Genomic DNA, 18,011 nt, shown 5'->3' with positions numbered 1-18,011 from the left:
GATTGCAAGGCATACCAGGTGAGAAGGGAAATCCTGGCCCACCAGGATTCGACACCCCCGGTCCTCCAGGGCAGAGAGGCAGCCCAGGATTCCCTGGATCACCTGGTCTCCCAGGGTCCCCAGGTGCACCTGGGCTACCCGGAAGAGATGGAAATCCAGGATTTTCAGGTAAATTCCTTGTATGCTGTCACCTGTGTAATGTCTCGTGTAGATATGAAAAGCCTTGTCTGTAGAAATGGATAATTCCATATGAGTCAGTGTGCCAGGATCTCTTCTCGATCATCCCAGAGTGCAGGACACGGAATAATGGGGTCAAGTTACAGGAAGCCAGATTTCAACTGAACATCAGGAAAAACTTCCTGTTAGAGTGGTATGACAATGGAACCAATGACCTAGGGAAGTGGTGGACTCTCCAACACTGGAGGCCTTCAAGAGGCAGCTGGACAGCCACCTGCCAGGTGTGCTTTAATTTGGATTCCTGCATTGTAGGCCCCTTCCAACTCCATGATTGTATGCTCGAAAGAGACAACTTGAGGCTTAGGAAACAGGTGGATGCTTAGGTGAAGCCAGGCTATCAAAATCCTCACTCGGTTCAGTAATGGAGAACTGGGAATCTTAACACCTTGCATAGTCTGAGAGCCTAAGCCAGAGATGCATTCAGAACTTGCAGGCAGATTTCAGGTCCCCATGATGATGAAAGTCATGCATCACCATGCACACCTAGCCTAGCTCACAGATGAACAGTTGGGAATTAAGAGAACTGCCCATCTGTGAGCTGGGAAAGCCAACTGGCTGCTCAGTTAAAATCTTTTGATGATTAAAATAGTATAACCAGTTAAGTGGGCAGCAGATACACACACGCATAATAGTGATTAACAAAACAGGGTTTTATTTACTAGCAAAGCAATTTGCCTTCCACCTTCATCAGCTGCTAACATACAAGTGTTGCTCCAAGCTGGGAATATTACTGGGGAAACCATGTCTGTAGGCTTTTATGGACCTCTGAAAATCGTTGCACATTTAGGAACCAAGTGCCAGACTTCACCTAAAAAGCAGTTAAGATTTAGCCTTCTAGAGTTACTCTGTAGCTTGAGACTGTGAATGTTTGTAGGAGTGAATGGCTTTTTTGACTGCAGATAATTGCTTCAGTGCTATGGTTATAGAGGGTTTCAATTTGCTAGTTTAATCCTATAGGAGAGAAGTATTTTAAAGCGAGGGGCTGGTTTTGTTGTTGTTACCACATTTAAATTCCATGCATACAGGTGGCAAAGGCGAAATGGGAGTGATGGGGGCACCCGGTCCCCAAGGTTCCTCTGGAATTCCTGGCAGAAGTGGCCTTCCTGGTCCGAAAGGTAAGATCTCCGTTACTTTACAATTTTACAGCTATGGCTGTAATGCATCATTGGAATATGAAAATGGTCATTTAAAGATTCTAAAACTTCAAGTGTACTTTCTGTTTATCACATGTAAATAAAAGAGGTAGACTTTTCTGCCTCATTCTGCACATTCTGTGGTTATAGTGTTGGATACTGTTGGTCTGTCCAACCTGCCCGTCCATTCATCTTAGCACGTCATGATCTGTATTTTTTTCCCTGTTGGAGTATTAGACTAAGACTAGAGCAGACCTGAGTTCAAATCCCCACTGGGCCATGAAGCTCACTGGGTGATTTTGACCCAGTCACTAGCTCTCCAACGTGCCTAGCTCACATGGTTATGGGAAGAACAAAATTGGAAGGGTGGCAGCGAACATTTACACCGGGGTGGGGAACTTCCAGCCCACAAGACCATTTTGGGGCAATCCAAGCCCAGCTATCAGTCACTAAGTACTAAGATAAGCCTCTGCTGCCTTTTAAAGAGCAAGCAGAGACTTATCCTTAATCTTAGTGTTGTGGGATTACAGCATTAAGATCAGAGATAAACCTGTGGATGCTCTTCACTTGAAGTTTTAATAACCTGACATCAGATTATGCCAGATGATTGACAGCTGGGTGGCTCTGCCCACTTGTCAAAAATGGTCCATGGAAGGTGAGCCAGTTCTGGATCTGGCCTTCAAGCTGACAAAGGCTCTCTGGCCCTGATTTACACCACTCTTGAGCATGCTGGAGGAAGGCCAGGATCATAAATAGCATTTTAGTTATTGTGTCTTTTGGATGCTTGGAGTTATACCAAATGCTTTGGCAATGCAAAGGATGTCAGGGGAGACTGTTCAGTGTTTCCCTAGGGATTGCAAGGTATCTGCAATGTCAGCTGAGTTGATGACAAATTCTCTGTTGTTTGGGTATTGCTTAGGCAACGATGGCTTACCAGGCCAGCCAGGTCTTCCGGGATCCGCAGGGCAAAAAGGCAGCAAAGGTGAGACAGGCTTGCCTGGACTTCCAGGAACATTTGATCCAGGACAGTTGGGCTCTAAAGGAGACAAAGGAGAACCAGGAACTCCAGGTGAGTAAACCTTGTCTCTTCTGTTCCTTCCCTACATAATGTGGATCAGTAATGTTCAGTCCTTTTCAGACCCACCCAACCCTGCTTGCAACACGGGACTCAGTTTAATTGTTGGATGCATATGTGCCTTTTCTTTCTTTCTTTCTTTCTTTCTTTCTTTCTTTCTTTCTTTCTTTCTTTCTTTCTTTCTTTCTTTCTTTCTTTCTTTCTTTCTTTCTTTCTTTCTTTCTTTCTTTCTTTCTTTCTTTCTTTCTTTCTTTCTTTCTTTCTTTCACAACCTCTGTCTTTCTCAGGGTGCATCTACATTGGAGTTATACTGATTTAACAGTTATTATTGCTCCCTGGAGAATCCTGGGAATTGTAGTTTTGGGCAGGGCAAGTTGAGGATCTTATACTTTGCACCTCCACCAAGCTACAATTCTGATGGTTTGGAAGGGTGTGTGAGCTACCTGCCTTTCCAATGACAGATCCAGACATCTGCCCCAGCTAGCATGGCCAATGGTCAGGAATGATGGGAGTTGTAGTCTAGTTACGTCTGGAGGCAGGAGCAGCTGCTGAGTGGAGCTGCAGTAATAGCCTCCCAAGCAGTGGAATCACCGCTGCTTACCAGGAGGGAGAAGGACAAGGTGATGGCAAGGTTGGGGTTGCACGGATGCAGTGGCAAAGCCAATCTGGTAATCAGTATGCCTGCACAGACCCAACGTTGCTACCTCACCCCTCCCAGTGAGCAGCAGCACCTGTACTGCCGGGAGGCTATTTCTGTGACTCCACCCCACCAGATGTGCTGCTGCTGTCTGGAGAGCACTATGTAGGCTACCTTCTTTGTAGACTAGTTCACACTGGCATCCTTGACAACTTCGCCATTAAATGACGACTTTTGTGCGCAGACGTTGGCCTTACCTTGCAATCCTTTCCAATGGAAACGCACATTCACAAGTTCAGCTGTGGGGATAATCAGATGATGTGTATATACACTACTGCATTTGCAACCTGTATGCAGTGGCCCTTAGCGTGGTTAACAGGAAGATGCTGTTGGAGCCTGATAGCCAGCCGTCCTCGTTACACACTTCTGTTCGGCTTTGCACCTAAATATAAATGCAACTCATTCTGTCTCTTTCTGTGAAGGTATTCCTGGTATAACAGGGCAGAAGGGCTACGAAGGTCTCCAAGGTGACCCAGGGCCTCCTGGACTAGTTGGATCGCCAGGCATATCTGGACTGCCAGGTGAGAAAGGATGGGCTAGCTGGCATGCGTAAACGTGCACATGCTGTATGAACACAAGGCCATCAACGAAAGATGATGTGCTGCACCGAAATACCATCTTGGCTTTGAACCATTTTAAGGGTGTTGGCTTGATGTACTCCTGCCTATGGTTCTTGCTGAAGGTTGAGTTCTGTTCTCCTCCTCTGTTAACACACACCAACTCAGAATGTGCTCTGGCCTTAACTGTGGTGTTAAACCCATGTCTGGGCTATACTGCTTCAGTGCAGAGGGCAGCTGCTACCATTGACTGTGAGAATCCACTCACTGCCTCAGTGAGAACTAGCCTGCTGATGAAAGAACTGGAAGTGTTGCCAGCATCATGTATGGATTCATGGGGACCTACTGAGGGTGTTGGTTATTTATCATTAATCAGGGAATATGATGAAAGCAGAACAGACAGCAATTTTTAATTTAAATATCCTGTGCATCACTAGGAGCAGCATACATGAGTACCCAACCCTAAACCCATAATAATCATGACCCATCCTAAATCCATCCTCATCATTATTCCAAGGAGCTCCAAGTGGCGTTCATGGTGGTTCCTCCCCTCCTCATTTTATCTTCACAGCAACCCTGTGAAGAAGGTTCATGGCTGAGAACCTAGGTCTCCCAGGTCCAAGTACAGCACTCTAACCACTACACCCAGGGCCGGATTATCCATTAGGCTTAGTAGGCTGAAGCCTAGGGGCCTGGAGCTCTTGGGGGCCCATGGGGCACTGGACCAAGGGCCCCTGGAGCTACAGAGGGCCCTCCGCTCTCCTTCTGCAATCCGCGGAAGCAGGACAGGAGCCGTGGATCGCGGGACAAGAGCTTCTGAACTGCCAGCCATCCCCCCGCTTCACTTACCTTTTTCTCCGCTGTTTTTGTGGTTTGCCATCAAGATGGCGGCCAAGGTTTCCCTAAGGGGCTGAAGCCTCTGCTACCATCTTGGTTGATGGCACGTATGCGTGCCTAAGAGGAGAAGGGGGGCCCTAACACCAATCAGCCTAGGGGCCCTCCTCAGCTTAATCCGGCCCTGACTACACCATGCTGGCTCCTGCACTGAGCAGGGGGCTGGACTCGATGGCCTTATAGGCCCCTTCCAACTCTACTATTCTATGATGTCTAATAATCATGACATCCCACCATTCCTAGTTTTAAGTTCTAACTAGTGCCTTTTGTGGACACACCAAAGCCTCCAGCTTCTTGCAGATGAAAACAGTGCTATGCTTCACTTCCTTAACACCTTTGGTCTTATATTGTGTATCATTGCCTGAATTGCTTGCATAAGGCCTCAGGTTCAGTCCCCAGTCTCTCTAGGGATGGCTGGGAAAAGAGTGGCTTCCATTCAGTGTAGCCAACACAGGACTAGATAGATCAACAGTCTAACGCCGTATAAAGCAGATTCCTATTTTCCTTTTAAAGAAAAGAAGGGCAAGCTCCCTATTATTACACATTGCTGATGGTTCTGCCACATAGCAGTTTGCTATATTTAGTTAAGATTGTGTCTTCTCTAGGCCCCAAGGGAGACGCAGGATTTCCTGGGCCACCCGGACCAACTGGCCCCCCCGGACACAAAGGTGCCAGTGGCGAAATGGGAATTCCAGGTAGTTATTTAAAGCATTTTTCTTCCAAGTTTGTTTAGCTGATGTCCGCTTGTTTGCTGGGAGGAGAGGTTGGGGGAAAATTAGGCTATATTTCTAAAACACGCCCAGGGACCAAGCCTCATTGGATACATGATTTGCTTCTGAGTGAACTCACATAGGACCATGCTGTTAAAATGGGAAGTGAGAGAGGGATGCGGTACTCTTGCTTGTTATTTAAGAAGAATGGCTGTCGAAAACGGAAATCTGACTAGGTAAACTCATGGCCACAAGATGTGGTGAGGCCACTAGCCTAGATGCCTTTAAAAGGGATAATCATGGAGGAGAAAGGTTATCAATGGCTAATAGTCCAGATGTTTCTGTGGGACCTCTATGTTCAGTGGCAGTCTACCTCTGCTGGGGAACAACAGCAGGAGAGTGCTTTAGGGCTCAAGTCCTGCTTGAGAACTTCCCAGAAGCGCCTGATTTGCCACTCTGGGTAACAGGATGCTAGACAAGATAGGACTTTGATCTGATCCAGCACTGCTCTTCTTATGTATTGGCGTACAGAATCCCACCCTCCGCAATTGTATCCCTTGAAAACCTTTAATAAAAACCTTTAAAAAATAACAGTTACAGCCTGTTTATTTCATTAAACTCTGTGATACTGAGGTGCAAGACTCTAACTGTTTTTACCTCTTGCTTAGAATTTCACTTTGATTCAGTGATGGCAGATTCAGCTATTCCAGCGGAGAGGAGATGTCCATACAGGCCCTGTGTTTTATGGATGAGCAGTGGGGGTATGAATGCTAGATCCCAGCCTTGACTAGTTCATGTGTGATTCTTGGATCTTTATTATCGCAATTCAAGGCTGTAGATCAAGAGGTAGCCAACATGGTGCCCTCTGGATGTTGTTGGATTCCAATTCCCATCATTCCCAGCCCACACAGCCAATGGTCAGGGGTAATAGAAGATGTCATCCAGCAACATCCGGAGGGCACCATGTTGGCTACCCCTGCTGTAGATGGAGCCTGCCATGTGTTTTTGCATTCAGAACAAACAACTACTTCTGCTCAGGAGCTAAACATCAAAATATATCTAGATTGTGTTGGGCACATAATGATGCGTGGAAGAAGATGAACACAGGAGGATTGGGAGGGTTGCATGCTGTAGCAGAGCCCTCTTGAAGCATCAAAAAGTCATGTGGGCATTTCCTCATAGTCAGGGCCAGCTCTACCGTTCAGTAGAATGAGGCAGCCGCCTTAGGCAGTTGGTTTTGGGTGCCTTGAAAGGGCAAGGCATTTTTTTACTTTCATGAAGGGTAGGAGACACTTGTGGTATTTTCTGTCTCAGATTCCAAAGTTACTTGGCAGGCCTTGAGGGCTGTGCACCTTGGATGAGGGGGATACTATTTACTGTTGTGCCTCAGGCATCAAAATGTCTTGGGTCGGCCTAATTTAGTGATAAAGTTTCAAAAATGAATTCATTTTTCTTAGGGTCAGCAGAGAAATGAAGGATTAATATGCATAGCAGTCCCTGATGAGCTTTGGTCAGTTTGCCTGCTGTAACTCCCGCCATGGATGGATCCATCTGCACAGTGGCTCAGTTCACATATCATGCCACACCAAACTGTGATTAGAAAAGCTTCACTATGGTTTGGCATGCAACAAAAAACAGCTCTACACAGTCATCTGCCTGTTGTACATCTGAAAGCTCAAAGCCATGGTTTGGGTTTTAACTCTGGCTAGCACCATAGCTTGGTATTATGCCTGAATTGAGCCAATGCCTGTGTGTTGCATACGCTTGGCTTTCCCACAGTTCTCCATAAATTGTTTCCATCCATCTAGCCATTCAAGAAAAAAAAATGTCACTCCCCTTGGTCACCCTGATGGTTGACCTGTGCTGGGAAAAGGACAAGGATGTGCTGCCCAACCCTATTACATCTGGGACCTCTTGGTGGCTTTTGATTCCATGGTATCCTTCTGGACCAGTTGCCTGGGATGGGAATTGGGGCACTGTGCTTCCACTTCTATCTTGAGAGACGTTCTCAGTCAGTGGTGCTGAGAGGCTAATGCTCTGCCCTGTGGCAGCTATGCCACAGTGTGTCGCAGGGCTCTGTTTTCCTCCCCATGCTTCTCAACATTTGCATGAAACTGCCGAGTGAGGCCACCGGGACACTTGGGGCGAGGTTTCAGAAACATGAGGGTGGCACCCAACTGCCATCAGATTCAGGAGAAGCTGCTAAGCAGCCTGGAATCAATAATGGACCGAATGACAGCCAATAAACTGAACCTCAATCCAGACAAGAGGGGAGGCCTTGGTGGTGGTGGTGGTTGGTGTGATTCAGGAGGTGTTCAGTCTTTCCAGGGCAGGGTTATACACACACACACACACACACACACACACACACACACACACACACACCCCTTGAAGCCACTTGGAAGTGCTTTTAGATCCAGTCTTTGGAGGCTCAGATGGCCGGTACGCCATGAAACCACATTCAGCAGCTACATCGGTGCTCTGGCTGCGTCCTATCCTAGAGAGAGATAGGCTGGCCAAGGCTGCCTGTGTCTTAGTAGCATCTTATTTGGACTAATGTGCTATCTGTGGGACTGTCTCTGAAGAAAATGTGAAGGGAAATAATGGATACAAAGCATAGCAGCTAGATTCTAAAGTGGCATCAGTTGAATGGGATCTGTATCTGAAGGACCATAGACATCTTTGGAGGCCCTTCTCTAAGTCTGGGGCTGAGGCAGGTGGAGACTGGGGACAAGGCCTTCTAGGCAATGGATTATGGAATTACCATGGAATTATGGAATACCATCCCCAAGATGGCTTACTTGGTGCCAAGTTTGCTGTTGTCTTGGTGGTAAATGAAAAAAAGATTTTATTTGCCCAGGCCTTTTTAGATCTTTTGAGTATTTTTATTTGTTGAGGCTGCTGTTGAGATCACTGGATTTTATTGCTACAGTTGTGTTTTTATGACTGTCCGCCGCTGCCTTTAACTAAGAGTAGAGTAGCAAACCCTTTTTAGTTAACTGTTTGATTGATTAATTAAAGGCCATATTCTAAGGGAGCTACTTTGGATAATACTGGCGAAGTTTAGAACAAATATTTAATGTCTAGGCTACCTTGTTTGTGCGAGTTTTAAAAGAATGGAGATGTTGTCTTTGGTTGCAAACCTCCATTTATAACACTTTCCTTTAATTTCAAAGACAGATACTGATCCTGGATAGTCAGTTTGGCTATCCAGTTTGTGGATTTCAGAAACAGAAGAAAAACAGGTTCAACAAGTTGTGTTGCTTGCTACTGTCTTGTGCTGTGTTTGAAACAAACTGAGCCTTTGGAAGACACTGCAGAACTCTCTTTCTACTATTTTGGGCAGGTCTTCCAGGCATTAAAGGTTTGCAAGGCATAGTGGGACGTCCTGGCCAACCTGGTTCTCCTGGATTTCATGGGCTGAAGGGAGACAAGGGTGATCCAGGCCTTTCAGATGTCGGCATTCCAGGGCCCCCTGGCCCTAAGGTATGTTGTCGAAATGTTCTATCAAGTTCAGAGCAGCATTTCTGCTGGGCAAAGGTGGGAGTGGACCAAACGTGACTCGCCAGTCCCCATTTGGCCTGCAAGGGAGCCACACCCTCCCACCCTGCCCCGATATCGTATGTCTTCAATCAGAAGCTGATGGGTGGGAGGTGCACGCCTTCCTCAAAGAGCGGGAAGCAGTTTGCATTCAAGGGCTGCTCTTTGAAGTCCTTTGCGAGTGTCAAAGCCCTGCTGGAAAGAAGAAATGTGGGGAGGCCTGCAAAGCTTAGGGCTGGCTGCACCCTTAGCACTGTGGTTCCCAAGCTTTGGGATTTTGACAGGTGGGTGGAACAGCCACCTGCTGGGGGGGTAACTGCTTGCTTTCATAAAGGATGCTGGTTGTAGGGCTTTTCGTGGGCATAATCCAGCACCCATTGGTTTGTATCCTGTGTTCGTCCTACTCAGAGCAGACCCACTGAAATCAGTTGACATGACAAATTTAAGTTCATTAATTTCAGTGGGTCTTCTGTGATTAGGACTTAGCTGGATAAAACCCACTGAAATTGGTGTAACTTAAGCATACCCACCAGTGCTCTGATTTGTACTTACTCGTCTCAGAATGTTTAAGAGCATAAGAGCTCAGCTGGATAAGGCCAATGGCCCATCTAGTACAGCATCCTGTTCTCCCAGTAGCCAACCAGATGCCCATGAGAAGCCCGCAAGCACTCTCCCCTCCTGTACTTTCCGGCAACTGGTATTCAGAAGCATGCTGCCTCTGACCATGAAAGCAGAGATGGCCATCATGGCTAGTAGCCATTGAGAGCCTTATTCTCCATGAAGTTGTCTAACCCTCTTTTAAAGCCATCCAAGTTGGTGGCCATCGCTGCCTCGTGTGGGAGCGAATCCCATGGTTTAACTGCGCTTGTGTCTGTCCTGAATCTTCTAACATTCTACTTCACTTGGATGTCCACGAATTCTAGTGTTACAAGAGAGGGAGAAAAACTTTTCTCTATCCACATTCTCCATCATGCATAATTTTATACACTTCTACCGTGTCGCCTCTTACTTGCCTTTTCACTAAACGAAAGAGCCCCCGAATGCTGCAACTTTTCCTGATTGTACTACACAAAGTGCTGTTGTTCTTAAACTGTATTGAAACTGAGACAGGTTGCTTTTGAGTCCTGCATTAAGACATGGCAGCGTGGAGGGTTCCAGCCAGCTATCCGTTGCCCCACTTTTCCATTTTCCCCTCTTCTAAAAGTCAGTGTTCCGTGGCCGCTAAGCATGCACAGGCCTTATTCGTATTTCTGTAAACGTTTGGGTTCCTGCAAGCCTGCTTATGCTTCCTTCTTGTGCAGCCTTCGGCAGCCTGTTGCCCTCCAGATGTTTTTGAGTAGCTCCCATCATCCTTGATGGGAGTTGTAGCCCAGAAACATCTGGAGGAGACTGCTCTGATGCTTTGGCCACATAGGAATCCACACTCGGAGGATGGGTTCGCTTTTAGGATGCGGAGAAAAGCACTGAGAGCAGGAAAGTATTGAATTCTCCGATCGAATCGCCTCCTGGCTCTGTCCTTCACAGGGATGGCAAAGGGAGGCCTGGGGAGAGTGCAGGGGTGGCAGCATTCCAAGTCCTCACTCCAAGTCTCCTGGTATTCCATCTGTTCCAAGTCCTGAAATTTTCATAATACTCTTACAGAGCAATCTACACCCAAGGTTGCTGGGATGAGAGAGTTTGGATTCAGCAGATCTTGGGCTTTTCTAAGCTCCTCACCCTGGCGCAGCTGGGGCTTAGCTGGCAGAATTTAAGCTGGTGGAACTTAAACTGGCATAAATTCCCAAAATAGGTAGTTCCAGGGTGTGGCAGGGGCAGGACAGGGCATGGAGAAACTTATACCTATTCCAAGACTCTTTCAGCTTGATCACATGACCTATCAACCTGGCAGAATTTAGCCAGCAAAAAGGTTGGTGTAAATCAAATTCCTTCTGAACAAAGTTGGAATAAGAGTAATTTAAGCCAGTGTAATTTATGCCACTGTATGTCACACTGGCTTTCTGTAGTTAAGATTGCTCTGTTTGTTGTGTTTGTCCTGTTCAGACATAAACCCTTTCCTGTTTTTTTTCCAGGGTGATGCAGGTTTGCCTGGATATCCAGGTAGTCCTGGCATCAAAGGTTCTCCTGGCAATTCTGGGTTGCCTGGGTTGCCCGGCAGTCCAGGTACAAAAGGTGAACCCGGCCACCCTGGGTTCCCAGGTAATTAATTTCCCATTGAATTTGACTGCCATTTCTTCTGTTTTTCTCCCTTTAGCTTCTGGAGCAGGCAGTTCCTGAGACCCGTAAGGCTAACAGAAGGGAAGGCCTTAAGTAGTATATACTACATATTAAAATAAAATGAAAAAATCATAAAGTCATCCATTTATCTAAAATTGGCTGCAAAAGATGGGGAAAAGAGAACATCACAAGTTTCAGAACAGAATTGAAAGAATTTGCAATACTGTAACATTATCAAAAGTTGTTTGTTTATTTGTTTATATCCCACCCTTCCTCACGGAAGGAGTCCGGGGTGGCAAACAAAAACACTAAAAGCACTTGAAAACATCTTCAAAACCAACAACTTTAAAACATATTAATTATGCCTTGGTGAGTGCCTGCTCTAAGCGATATACAGCAGCGGTGAGGGCAGCAAAAAAGAGATATTTTGCTGCCAGTATTAAGGCATCACTCTCCCGCCCAGCGGAGCTTTTTAAAACTGTACGAGGGCTTTTACATCTTGGCCCTCGGGATACTATAGATTCATCTGTAGCCCACTGTGATGAGTTCGCTGGACACTTCCAGGACAAGATCGCTAGCATTCGTCGGGACTTAGACTCCAATATTATAGCAGCTGGATTCAATGAAGCATCCAGAACACGGTCTTGTCCTTATTTATTGGATGAGTTTCAGTCTGTGCAGCTTGAGGATGTTGACAAGATCCTTGGACTGGTGCGGGCGACCACGTCGGTGCTGGATCCTTGCCCCTCTTGGCTGGTGAAAGCTGGTAGGACCGGAACCGCCGACTGGGCCAAGGAGGTAATCAATGCCTTTTTGCGAGAGGGAGTGGTCCCTGACTGCCTAAAAACGGCGGTAGTGAGACCACTCCTGAAGAAACCCTCCTTGGACCCAGATAACTTGAACAACTATAGACCTGTGGTGAATGTTCCGTTCCTGGGCAAGGTTCTGGAGCGGGTGGTGGCCGGCCAGCTCCAGGGGCTCTTGGATGACACTGATTATGTCGGTCCGTTTCAATCCGGTTTTAGGCCTGGGTTTGGTACCGAAACAGCCTTGGTCGCCCTGTATGATGACCTTTGTCGGGAGAGGGACAGGGGGAGTGTGACCCTGTTGATTCTCCTTGATCTCTCAGCTGCTTTTGATACCATCGACCATGGTATCCTTCTGGGAAGACTCACGGAGTTGGGAGTTGGGGGTACTGCTTGGCAGTGGCTCCGCTCCTACTTGGTGGGTCGCCACCAGAAGGTAGTGCTTGGGGAACATTGCTCGATACCCTGGACTCTCCATTGTGGAGTCCCGCAGGGATCGGTTCTGTCCCCCATGCTTTTCAACATCTACATGAAGCCGCTGGGTGCAGTCATCAGGAGTTTTGGAGTGCGTTGTCACCAGTACGCTGATGACACGCAACTCTATTTCTCCTTTTCATCTTCTTCAGGTGAGGCTGTTAACGTACTAAACCGTTGCCTGGCCACGATAATGGATTGGATGGGAGCTAACAGACTGAAGCTTAATCCAGACAAGACCGAGACGCTGTTAGTGAGTGCCTTCTCTGCCCAGATGGTGGATGTTCACCCTGTTCTGGATGGGGTTACACTCCCCTTGAAAGAACAGGTTCGTAGCTTGGGAGTTCTTACCGACTTTTCCTTGTCTCTTGAGGCTCAGGTAGCCTCAGTGGCAAGGAATGCTTTCTACCATCTCCGATTGGTAGCCCAGCCTATCTGGACAGTGACGACCTCGCCTCAGTCGTTCATGCTCTGGTAACTTCTAGATTGGACTACTGCAATGTGCTCTACGTTGGGCTGCCCTTGAAGACAGTTCGGAAACTACAGTTAGTCCAGAATGCAGCAGCCAGATTGTTGACGCGGACAAGAAGGTCCGCTCATATTACACCTGTTCTGGCTCGTCTGCACTGGCTTCCTATTTGTTTCCGGGCTAAATTCAAAGTGCTGGTTTTGACCTATAAAGCCTTACACGGCATGGGACCGCAATACCTGGTGGAGCGCCTCTCCCAATATGAAACTACCCGTACACTGCACTCAACGTCTAAGGCCCTCCTCCGAGTACCATCCCATCGAGAAGCTCGGAGGGTGGTGACTAGAAATAGGGCCTTTTCGGTTGTGGCTCCCAAAGTATGGAATGGTCTTCCTGATGAGGTGCGCCTGGTGCCGACGCTGCTATCTTTTCGGCGCCAGGTGAAAACCTTTTTGTATTCCCAGGCATTTTAATGCGTTTTATTATATGTATTGTTGTATTTTGCTGCTGTTTGATTATTTTTGTTTACCTTTGTTGGCTTGATTTTATTGTATTATTGTATTTATATATTCCTGACTGTTTTATGTACACTGCCCAGAGAGCCCTTGGGCTTAGGGCGGTATATAAATTAAATTAAATAAATAATAAATAAATAAATAAAACATCTTTTTAAAAAAACTTTAAAAAATCTTCAAAAGCAATTCTAGTACAGATGCAGACTGGGTTAAGGCCTCTACTTAAAAGGCTTGTTGAAAGAGGAAGGTCTTCAATGGTGCCGAAAAGATAACAGAGATGGCACCTGTCGAATATTTAAGGGGAGGGAATTCCAAAGTGCCAGTGCACAACACTAAAGGTCAGTTTTCTATGTTGTGTGGAACGGACCTCCTGATAAGATGGTATCTGCAGGAGGCCATCACCTGCAGTGCACAGTGATCAACTGGGTATATAAAGGGAAAGACAATATTTTGGGTATCCTGGTCCCAAGCTGTGTAAGGCTTTGTACCCCAAAACTAGGACCTTGAATTTGTCCTGGAAGCTGATGAGCAGCCAGTGCAATTCTTTCAGCGGCATAGTGACATGTTGGTGATACCCTGCCCCAGTGGGCAGTCACAATGCCGCGTTTTGCACCAGCTTCTGGACCAACCTCAAGGGCAGCCCCCCATACAGCACATTATAGTAATCCTGCCTATATATTATAGAAGAGAAAATAACAGAGTAATAAACAACACTGTAAGGAAGATCAGACTAAAAGAGAATGACTGGCCAAAGGTAACCTAGTGAACTTTGTTGCTGAGATGGGGAAACTGAAGGCCTAAAAAATATGAAAGCCTAAGGCTATAGCTTTATTAGCCTACTAGTTAATCTGGCCCTGTTTATGCTTCTGTTTCTTTGGCATACATACTGTGGATATCATAAAGCAAATAGGAGTGGCATTAAATCAAAGCTGAGGGGAAATTATTTGTCCTATCCTTTTAAGGGCAAATAATTCTCTTCTCTCTCCTCTCCTCTTTTTTTTTTAAGCTGATGCTCTTGCCTTCCAAAATGCTCAGCTTTTCTTCTGATTATCACTGAGCTGAAAATATTGTTAAATTTTACACATTTTCCTCTCTTTGAAAGCATTATTGGAGGGAGTTGAGGGGTCAGCACATGGTGGAGACAAGCACCCACATATGCCATCTTTCTTTGAGTCCTGCTCTGCTAACTGAATGTCCAGATCTTGTAGCTAAGATGGTGAACTAGGAATAGGGTCATGATCCATGTTTCCAAAAATGATTCATTTTCAGTTGTCCTCTACATGTTGGTCTACAAGGAAAGTGAAGAAGCTGATTTTCTCATCAGTGTATTCAGAGTAGTATTTATTTATTTATTTGATTGATTGATTGATTGATTTATATCCTGCCCTTCCTCCCGGCAGGAGCCCAGGGCAGCAAACAAAAGCACTAAAAACACTCTAAAACATCACAAAAACAGACTTTAAAATATATTACGACACATCCTTAAAAACTTATTAAAACAAAACAACTTTAAAAACATCTTTCTTTTTAAAAAAGCTTTAAAAACATCTTTTTTAAAAAAGCTTTAAAAACATCTTTTTTAAAAAAGCTTTAAAAACGTATTAAAAAGCAGTTCCAACACGGACTGGGATATGGTCTCTACTTAAAAGGCTTGTTGAAAGAGGAAGGTCTTCGGGAGGCACCAAAAAGATATCGGAGATAGCACCTGTCTAATATTTAAGGGGAGGGAATTCCAAAGGGTAGGTGCCACTACACTAAAGGTCCGCTTCTTATGTTGTATGGAATGGACCTCCTGATAAGATGATATCTGCAGGAGCCCCTAACCTGCAGAGTGCAGCTATCGACTGGGTATATAAGGGATAAGGTATGCTGGTCCCAAGCTGTGTAGGGCTTTGTACACCAAACCAGAACCTTGAACTTAGCCCGGTAGCTAATAGGTAGCCAATGCAATTCTTTCAGCAGCAGGGTGACATGTTGGTGATACCTTGCCCCAGTGATCAGTCTCGCCGCCACATTTTGCACCAGCTGCAGCTTCCAGACCAACCTCAAGGCCAGCCCCACATAGAGCGCATTACAGTAATCCAGCCTGGAGGTTACCAGTGCATGAACAACAGTGGTCAGGCTATCCTAGTACCCAGAGAGTACCAAAATCTCTGCATTCCTCATAATCCCTGTGCAGTCAAACAAATGAGATTCTGCACCTGTGCAGAGCTAAATTCAAAAAAATTCTAGCACTATCTTTTGACCCCTAGATAGGTCCCATCCAGTAAGTATACCCCAATAATCAAAACTGCCTTTTCCTTTATATTTGCTCTTGCATTCACATTTTTGTAAAGAAAAATATGTATGATCAAAAGCACGTGATTTTCATGGTCATTCCTTGACTTTAAATACTGTTCTACTGACTGTGCAGCTTTTCCAAATCTCATAGCATGCAAAGTGATGTGGGTGTATGTGAATGGGTTGTATGCAGTGCTGGTCCTACTCAGAGTAGACTCATTGAAATTAACATACATAATTAACATTGGTTTGTTAATTTCAGTGGGTCTACCCTGAGTAAGACTAGCATTGGCTACAGACCTGCGTGTAGATTGATTGACTTCACCTCGTTTTGCCTTTCCGCTTTTTCTATGTCTGAACTGAAAATAATAAAAAACCCTCTGCTTTCACAGGCACACCAGGTATTTCTGGACCAAAGGGTATTGATGGACCCCCAGGTAATCCAGGTGTTCCAGGATCACCTGGGTCTCCAGGTATGTGTTAAAAGGTGTAACATCTGTTCAGTTTCTTTCTCTTTTTTTGGTTTTCATCCCACTTTAGCCATCTTGAAGGTGAACCTTTGATCTAGTGCAGGGGCAGCCAGCATAGTTCCCTCCAGATGTTGTTAGACTACGCTCCCATCAGCCACAGCCAACATGTCCAATGGTCACAGATGAGGGGAGTTGCAGTCTAGCAACCTCTGGAAGACACCATATTGGCTACTCCCAGTCAAGTGTGTTTCTATTAGTTATAAGGAAAAGTACAGTTACATACCGCTCACTTCCCTGAGTGCTGAGAAGTTCCAGAGTAGCGCTTACCTGGGCAGTATCCAATGCATTCATTCTCTTAGCGCAAGGATGTACAATGGTACCTTTCACCACGTGGGCCCCATGCCCTTCCCAAATCTGCTCTGGAGGGTTGAGGGGAAACCCAGAACAGATTTAGGAGGCACGTGGGTGGAGGGGAAGGGGAGTCCCACTGCACAAGTGTAAATCCTTGCAGTAGTAGAATGAATTATTTAGTGCTACACTGGATCCAAGCCCTTTACTTGGCCCCAAACTGTGGCCCAGCATTGCTTGAAAGCTACACTCATATAGCAATTTTTAAACATCCTGAATTTCAGAAGGGAAAGTTGGTGGATCAGTAATGCATAGGTGCCACACCGGAAACAAGATTTAGAACCCTCAAATCCAGGAAGAAATTCAAATGGGGCAAATTTTCATACGTTTTCTGGAAGCAGATCACTTGGCTCTTACAAAGCACTGTTAATAAAAGTGATGGATGAAACTGAATGTTTCTACCCCTCAAGTAAGGCTTTTACAGTTGTGTGTATACAGAAGCAAAGGGATGCTTTGGTCATAGCCTCAAATGGCCTTAGAACAAAGATTACTGTTCACAACGCACCCACAGGTCATACATTTGGGGACAGTCAGCAAATCCAATGTTTGTAACATGTCATCTGTTATCTTTAGGTGACCCTGGCCGCCCTGGACCTGCTGGCCTTCCAGGGGGAAAAGGACAGCCTGGCCAGGATGGTATTCCTGGGCCAGCAGGACAGAAGGGTCAACCAGGTCAGCACTTTCTCTCTCTGTTATGTTTTCCTTATATGAACACTTGGGATGGCAGGTCTACCAGAGATGAACTTGTCGGTTAAAACGTTTGCCTCTGTCAGCAAGTATTGTGTTCACGGACCTATAACTAACCCATCTGTGGTGATTGTGCATTTTAGGTCAACCAGGTTTTGGGCGCCCCGGACCTCCAGGACCCCCTGGACTCTCAGGCAAAGTTGATTTTTCTTTCTTCATGGAAGGGAGCAATTGTAGTTCAATGGGTAGAGCACGTGCTTTGCATGCAGACGGTCCCAGGTTCACTTGTGGATTTCTCCAGTTAAAAAAGGATGAGGTTGCTGGAAAAGACCAGTTGCTGGAAATTGCAGGAGGGGAGAGTTGCTGTTGCCCTCAGGTCCTGCTTGTGGGCTTCCCATAATGGGCATCTGGTTGGCCACTGTGAGAACAGGAGGTTGGACTAGATGGGCCACTGGCCTGATCCAACAGGCTGTTCTTATATTCTTGCTCTTAGGTAGGAGGGTCTGCGTGAGATCCTGGGGAGCCATTGTCTGTCAAAACAGACGAATCTGGGTTACGTGGACACATAGTTTGACTTGGTATAAGCAGTGGGTGCTGGTGTCCATCAAGATGGGTGGGACAGAAAGCAGGGTGGGCAGAGGCAGAGCCAGTCCCAGGCAGACCACCCTGATTGGTTCTATGCTGTGAAGCGGTCTATAAATTTGCACAAATAAATAAATGGAGTGATTGAAGGGGTGTACAAGATAAACAGAGCAAAGCACACGAACACAAGCTCTAAAACCAATAACACCAGTTCAACCAATTCTATAAACAGTTGTGTGCAACCAGTGCAGGATTTAACTCTG

The 18,011-nt window shown here is 46.1% G+C and overlaps 1 protein-coding gene across 3 annotated transcripts in view; it reads left to right on the top strand.

Moving 5' to 3' along the window:
- COL4A5 (collagen type IV alpha 5 chain) overlaps positions 1-18,011 on the top strand; it is a 170,689-nt gene that overhangs the window by 121,209 nt on the left and 31,469 nt on the right. For all 3 annotated transcript variants that reach the window (XM_061599001.1, XM_061599000.1, XM_061599002.1), the window contains exons 32-41: positions 1-168; positions 1,263-1,352; positions 2,290-2,439; positions 3,565-3,663; positions 5,199-5,288; positions 8,650-8,789; positions 10,913-11,039; positions 15,994-16,074; positions 17,053-17,151; positions 17,310-17,360. In XM_061599001.1, coding sequence (XP_061454985.1) covers positions 1-168; positions 1,263-1,352; positions 2,290-2,439; positions 3,565-3,663; positions 5,199-5,288; positions 8,650-8,789; positions 10,913-11,039; positions 15,994-16,074; positions 17,053-17,151; positions 17,310-17,360 — 1,095 coding nt within the window. The remainder of the gene's footprint in view (positions 169-1,262; positions 1,353-2,289; positions 2,440-3,564; positions 3,664-5,198; positions 5,289-8,649; positions 8,790-10,912; positions 11,040-15,993; positions 16,075-17,052; positions 17,152-17,309; positions 17,361-18,011) is intronic.

The sequence above is a fragment of the Rhineura floridana genome, chromosome 16, assembly GCF_030035675.1.
Source record: "Rhineura floridana isolate rRhiFlo1 chromosome 16, rRhiFlo1.hap2, whole genome shotgun sequence".
NCBI lineage: Eukaryota > Metazoa > Chordata > Lepidosauria > Squamata > Rhineuridae > Rhineura > Rhineura floridana.
This window is presented reverse-complemented; position numbering and strand designations above follow the sequence as displayed.